The sequence below is a fragment of the Ctenocephalides felis genome, unplaced genomic scaffold (assembly GCF_003426905.1).
Source record: "Ctenocephalides felis isolate EL2017-DRISC unplaced genomic scaffold, ASM342690v1 CF-g0.4_SCAFFOLD_00700, whole genome shotgun sequence".
Lineage (NCBI taxonomy): Eukaryota > Metazoa > Arthropoda > Insecta > Siphonaptera > Pulicidae > Ctenocephalides > Ctenocephalides felis.
The window spans coordinates 1-10,264 of record NW_020536854.1 but is presented as its reverse complement, the minus strand read 5'-3'; the positions used below and the strand labels follow the sequence as shown (position 1 = coordinate 10,264).

Sequence of the window (10,264 nt, the reverse complement as noted above, 5' to 3'; positions counted from 1 at the left end):
TGAGCACTTAAATTTTTATTCGAGCCCTACTACTACAGATGGTTCGCACAAGAGGATTTCTGGTTTCCATAAGATCTGCACAAAAATAATAGTAAAGTTATAAATTATAAAATATACAATCAATATCTATAGTAGTATATATCAATAATGCTTCATATGATGAAATGTTTTGTCATAAATATAACTCACTAAAAATTTGAATCAAAATAAACAAAACACTTAGGGGCCGTTCAAGTATTACGTAAGCACTCTAGGGGGGCGGGGGAGTTATTGATTTGCTTATTTTCGGTAAGAAATTTGCTTACTTTTGCTGACAAAGGAGAGGGGGGGTAAATAATTGTAATAAATCTTCTTACGTAATACTTGAACGATCCCTTATCCACACTGGCGCAAATAAATAAAAGTATACAGTAAGTAAATCACATTTTATTACAATAATTATTTATTTCATATTAAATATTTCCATTACACTATTATTAGACAAGTGTACACTAACAATGATGTGTAGTTCAAGTAAAAAAAATGAACTCACATTGGTACATCAAAAAATAAACCTTGTTTAAGTCTCACATATTCATTTGCTAAACTAAAATATCTCTTGTATGTATTCTATAACAAAAAAATAACATTTTCAGAAGTATTCCCTTAGTATTTATAACTTCTTAAAAGCAAGCTTTGCATCAAATAAAATCACAATTTAATATTTTCTTCTTTCTAAAAATTAAAGAAAAAAAAAGACCTTAAACACAAGAGCAGCTACTTAGCTTTATAAAACTTGTTATTGGTGGGATAATAGTAATATTAAAAATTAACAATTCATTTCATAGCACATTCATTTCATAGTATAATACAACGTAAGTTTATTATTGGTCAAAATGCAGATCAAATGATGGACTTAGATTATATATGCACAAACAGAAACACATTCTTAAAGATTAATTCATGTCAACACAATCATTATCACACATGTTATGTTAATCTAGTGATCTAGATTTGTTCACGCACACAACAAATAATTTATTAACTAAAGAAATAATATTTAATGGTATAGTAGCAAGTGTCTGTGATATAGATATATTTATTTCTCATATTTTATATAGGTATATATAGATTGTTATATGCTATCTAAAACTATATATATTTATATGGAGGTATATAATATGTTATATAAAGATTTTCTTTCTGTTTTTCTTTCAGGAATTGATTAAATATGGGAAATATATTTGAGGATACAAGGAAAATAATGACAGAGGGGAAAGGAATTGATGAATTTATTTCATTTTTTGTAAATCTTTTATCTAGATATGATAAAAATTATTAAATCACAGTCATTAGGACAGATGGAAAGAGTGCTGGCCTTCACTGGCAGCTATTCTGAGCTTAGTTCTCATTACTTCTATCGATGAATACTCAGGAAGTTTCAAATAATTCACACAAGTCATGACAGAAGGCAGATAATCGTCAGGATTCATATTTTGTTCCAGCGTCTTCCTCACAATTGTTAAAGGAGGAGACAAAGCCTTGAAACCTAAAAAAAATATGGAATTAAAAGTATAATAAAATCCTAGTTTATTATTTTATGTTATTTAGATCGAAAGCATTATGTTAATCCAAATATATATATTTTGAACTACTACAGATGATACTGACATAATCATGTTTTCCATAAGACATACAAATTATTGTATTTCATATTTACAAGTGAAATCTAGCTACTCTTTTTTCTTAATATGCGTGCTTAAAATCAATTGTATCATTATTAAATATATAAAAAAATGTATGATATTTTAAGTAAAAGCAAAAATATTTTGGACAAGAATGTTCATAAATTAATCTTAACTATGGAATGCAATACCGGTATACCGGTATACCGAATTACCGGTAAACCGCCCGATTTTTTGGCGGTAACTTTACCGGTATTTATTCCAAAAATACCGGTATTTTCGGTATTTTTACATAAGCGCTATTTGATACATAATACCCTAAAGTTTAAATATTCTCGGAACAAATTTATCTTTAAATTCCATAATCGCATGGACAGCTATATCTTCAAGTAATTCTATATGATAAACAAATGTCAAATATTATCTCAACTCGTCATTAAACTGAATATTTATTGCTTTCAAAGGGCTTCATATCGTGATGCAATAAATAGAATTGGACTGATAGATAATGATGTTTTTTTCATCTTTTGTGAAAATGTAACGGTTTTTTAAGTGATATTTGCCCGAAAATATTTTATATCATACAGATTAGCCCTGCGTAATCTTTATTTTTTTTCTAACTTTATATATCATAATTATGATAATTACTAAATATTTTTGCTTCTTATTACAATTATAAAATATTATTTTTCGAAAAGGTTTTGAAGTTTGAAAATACTATAGAAGCATCACATTGTTTTAAATAACAATATTCAACAATTATAGTAACTTATTATTTAACTCGACAAAGAATCCGATCTTAAATTAGTGTAGAAAAATTATTTTTTTAAAATATTGGAGATTATGCTAATTTCACACATCAGATACACACAATACAGTTTATTATAATAATGCAATTAGTGCAGTAAACGGAGAGGAAAAAAGGGTATAACCTTTTTTTACTGTGCTCGGAATTGAATGAAATTTTGGAATTAGGTTCATCTTACCCTCAAGTTCAAAAGTGAAAACAATTCGGGTTGCGCCATCACCCCCCGGGGGGTGACACCCCTTCTAAATTGTGTAATTACATTTTTTCAAAATAACGTCGGAAATGGATAGAAGAACTAATTATAAGAAAAAAATGTCTTATATAGTTTTTCAAAAAAACTAATACTTTTCAAGTTACTGGCCACTGAAGATTCATATATTTTTGGCGTTTTTCTTCGTTTTTTTGCAAATATCTCCTAAAATATACATTTTAACAAAAATCATGTAATGAACAAAATAATGTCAATAAAAATCTTAATAAATCGGTATTACATAAAGTGTTCTAGGAAAAATATTAAGCAAGATTTGTAAGAGCAAAGTCGTTTTTTATTTCGTTCAAGATTTAATTGTTGTATTTAAAGCCAACTAGTGGCGAGGTTTTACATTTTATGCATTTCGGTAAAATTGGGTTTTATAGTACTCAACATAAGCTTTAAAATGAGTGCTGTTACAAGTTTTTTGCGTGTAAAATGAGTGAGCTATCATGCAAATAAGAAGCATATACGAAGTTTTTTTCTTTTAAATCATATGGTTTAATGAGCGCCATTTCCACTAGAATTAAAGTAAATCATATTCCATCTAGAAATCACTTCATTATAGTCATCTTGATAGATTCTAGCAGATTCACTACTTTAGTACAAACTATTTTCAAAAAATTCACAATTTCATAAAAACTTTTTTTTCCAATTTTTTTAAAAATCGAACTTATTTTCATTATATCTCAAAAAGAATAAAACATACGTATAAAAGCATATAGATAAAAATCAAAGGGATCTTTCTGGCTTATTATTGTTTTTTAACTTCCCGAAGGAGAAGTTTATGTTTTCATCAAGAAATCCGATTCGCTAATTTTATGTTTTCTCGACGTTTTGAGCCATTCTGAATCGATTGAGACCAAATTTGGAAAAAGTATGTGTGTGTGTGTGTGTGTGTGTGTGTGTGTGTGTGTATGTGAACAGATTTTTTGCCGTAAATCGACGTTTTCTCGAAAACGGCTGGGTCGATTTCAAAAATTTAAAAGCCATTCGATGTATCTCGACGAGGACTATTGTTTGTCAGTTTTGTGCGACGATCGGCCAAGCCGTTTCTTCATAAATGGCAGAAAAGTGAAAAATTTTTCGTCTACGTTTTAGCCCGCAATTCTGAATCGATTTTGAAAATTCAAAAACCGTTCGAAAGATATTGGTTGGGAATCGTGCTGATTAGTTTTTGGTAGAGATCGGCCGGGCCGTTTTCTTGTAATAAAGTTTTAAAAAAAAAAATTTCGACGATTTTTATGATTATTTTTTTGACGATAGATACCATAGTCTTCTAGATCATACTAAAATATTACGGCCCTACGACAACTGGTTCAGCTTTAAAAATTCGTCAAAGTTTGCAAAAATCAGTATGGTCTTTTTGGCATTTGTCAAAATTAGACTTTTGATCGACGTTTTCTCAAAAACGCCTGAACCGATTTTAGAAATTTAAAAGCCATTTGATGTATTTCGGTGAGGACTATCGTTTGTCAGTTTTGTGCAACGATCTGCCAAGCCGTTTCTTTGTAATTTGAAAAAAACTTTTCGTCCACATTTAAGCTCATCCTACCGAACGATTTTAAAAAATCAAAAACTGTTCGAAAGATATTAGTTGGGAATGGTACTGATTAATTTTAGGTGAAAATCTACCGAGCCGTTTTCTTGTAATTAACTGTTGAAAAAAAAATTTAAGCCGATTTTCATGGAAATTTTTTTTGGCGATATACATCATGGTCTTATAGAACTTATTGTAATATTACGGCCTAACGACAAGTAGTTTAATTTTAAAAATTCGTCAAAGTTTGCTAAAATTATTATCGTTTTTTTTAAAGTAGGATTAATGAAGTATATTATTTGCACATTTTTTTTTGATTAAGTCGATTATTTACACATTTCGGGAAGTTCATGTAACTTGCCTCAAGGCTAAATACCAGTACCAACTAGTTATTATTTTTCTTTCACACAAAAATTGACAGAGTTATAAATGTTTAAAGACTGCGCGGCCGCGCAAATTGGAAAATAAAGTTTTTATAAAATCGTGAGTTTTCTGAAAATAGTTTGTACTAAAGTAGTGAATCTGCTAGAATCCATCAAGATGTCTATAATGAAGTGAATTCTAGATGGAATGTGATTTACTTTAATTCTGGTGGAAATGGCGCTCATTAAACCATATGATTTAAAAGAAAAAAACTTCGTATATGCTTCTTATTTGCATGATAGCTCACTCATTTTACACGCAAAAAACTTGTAACGGCACTCATTTTAAAGCTTATATTGAGTACTATAAAACCCAATTTTACCGAAATGCATAAAATGTAAAACCTCGCCACTAGATGGCTTTAAATACAACAATTAAATCTTGAACGAAATAAAAAACGACTTTGCTCTTACAAATCTTGCTTAATATTTTTCCTAGAACACTTTATGTAATACCGATTTATTAAGATTTTTATTGACATTATTTTGTTCATTACATGATTTTTGTTAAAATGTATATTTTAGGAGATATTTGCAAAAAAACGAAGAAAAACGCCAAAAATATATGAATCTTCAGTGGCCAGTAACTTGAAAAGTATTAGTTTTTTTGAAAAACTATATAAGACATTTTTTTCTTATAATTAGTTCTTCTATCGATTTCCGACGTTATTTTGAAAAAATGTAATTACACAATTTAGAAGGGGTGTCACCTCCCCGGGGGGTGATGGCGCAACCCGAATTGTTTTCACTTTTGAACTTGAGGGTAAGATGGATCTAATTCCAAAATTTCATTCAATTCGGAGCACAGTAAAAAAATTCAGACCTAAAACGCTCCGTTTACTGCACTAAATATGATCTTTTATGAGTTGTTGGTCTTTCTTACTCATAAGTTTGTTTTTGGTGAAAAGTACTCAATATACTCGATAGCGATAATGATTTAATTAAATTGCATATACTTTTGTTTAATTATTATTTAAAAAAATAAACTATTTGTTTTATTTTATTGTTAAGTTGAATATAGTTGTAGTTGTATATACATTTTTTTATATTTGTACTAGTAACTTTCAATTTTGTTTACGTTTGTTTAAGATAATAAAAATACCGGTAATTTACCGGTATTCCGGTTTTAAAATGAAAAATTACCGAAATACCGGTATTGAAATTTCGGTATTGCATTCCCTAATCTTAACTCATTAAAGAACAAAATGACTAATTTAAAAATTTTAGAAATAAATCTAAGATATTGGCAAAAATTAAATTATCCAACATCCATAAAAATTCTTGATTTAATAATTATTACTATTTCAATTTTGATATTTTGCACTTATTCAATCTCAATTGACATTTCAAAAATTCAATAGCAAAAAATTGGATTTAACTGTGCCACGCCAATCAAAATATTTAAAAGCAGTTTTATAAATAAGAACATATTATAGTATGTTAGAAACATCCAGCATTTAATGTAAACAAAGTTATTTTCACAAAAAAATTGCCCTATATTTTTAAAAATTGCCAAGTTATTGTAACGAACTATTACTTTTTTCTAACTATAAATAGCAAAATAATTATTAAAAGAACATTCTTCTTACCTCCAGTTGGTAATCTAGGACTGCCAGTGATGAATTGCACAAACTTGCGCTGTTCTTCTTTATTGTAAGTACTTAAGATTTCGAACAAGAATTTGATCACTCTGCTATCTTGCACATATCCATGGTCAGTACGACAACATTCCTGTAGATATCTTATATCCCAGTTAGTGTTTCCGCCTGAGACGTTAGAGCCACAGAATACACCTTCTAGTTCTTCAGGATAGAACATTCTTAATGCAGATAGGGGGAAGACAGATTCAAAACCTTCACGGAATGCATCCATTTGCCTAGTAACACCTGTGATAAGATAACTCGTTTATTATTTGTCATTAATATCAATAAGCATTGAAATCAGTCTGTGCAAAAGCTGAATGAAAATGTTCAATAATAAGTAAAAGATTCTTACTCATTTCAACAAAATTTTCAACTACAAGTTCCAAAATATTTTTTTCTTTGGTTATATTAAAATTTCATTTGTTATTAATTTTATTGTGATCATTTTATTTCATAGGAAGTTTGACTATATGTATTTGATATGAAATAGGTTTTGTCTTTAAAAAATTAATTCATTCCAAATACAGCTAATACAGTGACACATCGACTTACGAGTGACATGACATGTTTCGAGATACGAGCAAAAGAAGCGATTCGTTGCTTCGAGACGCTCACTCAAAACTCGTATCTCAAATTTTGCTGGAACAAATTAATGGCACAACAACAATTTATATGGGAAAAATTGCTTCCCATTCCCATTCTAATGGAATGAATTAAACTCGTATGTCAGTGTGTCACTATATTTGTTTCAAGCAAAAACAGATATATGTTAGGATTTGAAGAGTCATGGAATCACTTAAATGATATAGAAATTAAAAGGCAAATTTAATAAAAATTGTCAATTACCTTCATACAAGAACCAATGCACCACTAGTTTTATATATTGATCTAAATTATCTAGTGTTACTGGAGTATCTCTTCCACCTTTCTTGAGTTCAATATTAGCATATCCAGGTAGAACAAAATCTAAACCTAGATCCACAATAGAACAGCCATCAAGTGTTAATCCTTCTATTAAGCGTTGCCTTTCCAATGGTAATAAGCTAGGGTCTGCCAGTATTGCATCTCTTCTGCGAACAGTGTCCTGAAGTCTCACAAGAGTCCGATGAACTTCCGGAGCAACCGATGATAAATCAGACAGTGATAGTGCATGCTCTTGCCCAAGCAGCCATCGATAAAATGATGTCGAAAATGGTAGATCTAACTGTGATAGAATTAGATTATAAATTAGCATTTAATTAGTGTTACTTCATTCAAGTTTATATTCTATTAATATTATTAACTATCTAAATTCATCACAAAATTAGCAAATAGGATTTTGGGCAAAAACTTTCTTTGCGAAATTAATAAAATTAAATTTAAAATAGAGCAATTCTTATTTCTCTTCAATATAAAATTCTAGATTTTAGAGTACTAACTTTCGGGAGCTCTTGTTTTCGCGAAAAATCCGATTTGCTGAACTAAAATATTATGGGCCTGTGATAAGGTTGAATTACAAAAATTGAACAAAATTTAGAATTTCATCGCGCTTAAGGGATTCTAATCAGAATCTATCCCAAAGATATATTGTACGTATATATAGTACATTCTATGTTTCGTTTTAATATAATAAATTTTTAGAATACGAGATGGATGAAATGAAATGTGTTTCACAAGTTAACTTAATTTATACTATTAAAAGATATTGTAAGTATGTAACTATCTACATATAGATAGTATATATTAAAATAAAATTAGTTAATTAGTCATATTAATATTAATTAAATGGAATCAATATATTGGAAATAACCATGTAAATGAAAGTTAGTAGCATAAAATAATTAGTTAGTTATATGAATACTGCTAAAAAGGAATCAATATATTTGAAATACTATGTAAATCAAAGTTAAGGTTGACTAAAATCATATTCAAATTATTTCTTACCATTCTACTATCCATTACAGCTTTAGCCATAAACTTTCCTAAAAACTTGAACTTGCTTTTCAGTTTAGACATCTGAGAAACTTTGGTTGTTCTTCCTAAAGCCATTGGAAATAGTCCAACAGGACTATGGACATAAGATACTGATACATCTGACTCACTTGCCTTTATATTATTGGTTCTGTAATTATCATCATCAACAGTTAATGCTGGCATATCCAATGAATTATCAATGATAAGTTGCTGGCCATTATTATCTGCATGTTTCATTTTGTATGAATCTTCAGAATTCACACTAGTAGTATCATTATTTTTAATGATATCATTTATATTATTCTGACGATGCTTGAAACTTTCACTGCCATGCCATAAATCTAAATCAGCTCTTTGCAATTCACGTGAAACTAAAGCATAAAATTCTAATGTAGGCCCTAATCCTGTTCCAACTTCATTTTCATACTGTATCTCCAAAAGAGCTTGGGAACTGGCAAGATCTTGAATGACAGCTTCAGCTTGTTTTAAAATATCATCACGAGATATTGTTCGTTTGCGCCTGTCTAATCTAGGTGTCACTCTTTCACTTGTATCATTAGAATTTATATCAGGTGATGAATCGATTAATCTTTGCAGTGCCCGATCTCTATCAAAACTATTTGCATAAAACAAAAGCTGCCTTGTTTCAAAAGGAAATAAGAATGGGCATACACCTGCTATCTGATGTAACCATTGTGGTAAATTTCCTGTCATGATCACTAAAGGATCCTGCAATTGTCGGTTTGCTTTTGCTGCTATTTTACTGTTGATAAATTCAGACTGTCCAATTATAGGTACATATTCTAAAGATGGATGAAGAATGTTCCAATAACGATTTAAAGAGCACAATACACGCAATAAGCACAATACTTCTAGACTAGCATCTTGAATAGTTACTGTTTCTGGTAAACTTTGCACTAAAAATGTTTTAAGAGGTGAGGCCACCGCAGGAATGATTCCTTCACTCCACAATTCATCTCCTTTACGTCTCATATGAGATTTAGAACTAATTTTACCTTTCCTCGTACTATGTTGTGCAGTCATGCTCTTATTAGTACTGCTTGCATCTTCAGGTAATGGTCTATAAAAATAGTATGTGTTTGCACCCAAACTCCTGCATTCCCCAGAGGCATCTCAGATTCAGTATCAATTTCACTCTGATCATTAGCAGTTGGGGAAAATTGTCTTACAGCTTGATATACTGTCATCGTATAAGGTAAGACATTATCTCCAATCAAAAACTGTAATTTATGCCTAGAACCAGTTTGAGCAAACACTACTGTAGCTAACGTGTCATCAATATCATCTTCTGAATTATCATCATCAGAGTCAGCATTATCTTTATCACGTAAACGACCATAACCTCGTACAACTAAATATCTTTCTATAGCTTGAACTAAGGCTAATGGATCTATTTTTACAGTACCTCCTTTCCACTGCTTTAAATTAGTACAATCAGGATGTCTCTGCAAATTGCACTTGAGTTGATGAGTGTTAAAGAATTTTAAAGCACTAGTACCTCCACCCCTGGCACCATTTGGACCTGCAGGCAAATCATGAACTTTGACTGGAAATTGTTCTAATTGAGATACACAACCAGATAACTTAGCTACAAGTGCACTGAAGTATGTGGGATTCCATTCCTGTAGATCTTGAATAGATGTGATATTTTGTACATTTATTGGTAAACCAGTAAAAACATGAAGAAAGATTTTTAAACGCATATCTCTATCAACCCTTCCTTCTTCTAAAGTCATAAAACTAATTAAGGCTTTAATGAGTCCAGAATGATTAACTTCAAAAGGTGAAATATCAGATTCTATTAATATATTTCTAAGATCAAACATAGCTGTTTGGCAATCAGATTCATCTCCTGGTAAACTTATCTATGGCTGCTGTCAATCTAGACAGAACACAAAGAGCTGGATGTGGTGGACCACATTCTTCACTCTCTGCATAGGATTCCATAAATCTACTAGCTTGT

General features: G+C 30.1%; 1 protein-coding gene across 1 annotated transcript; it reads right to left on the bottom strand.

The window, feature by feature from the left end:
* Positions 1–659: 659 nt before the first annotated feature.
* Positions 660–10,248, bottom strand: LOC113367435 (E3 ubiquitin-protein ligase TRIP12-like). The gene is given in 7 exon segments (XM_026609046.1): positions 660–1,528; positions 6,274–6,570; positions 7,174–7,531; positions 8,251–8,390; positions 8,589–9,368; positions 9,371–10,160; positions 10,162–10,248. Coding segments are annotated over 7 exon segments (2,649 nt in total). The 3' UTR covers positions 660–1,331.
* Between the last annotated feature and the right edge of the window lie 16 nt (positions 10,249–10,264).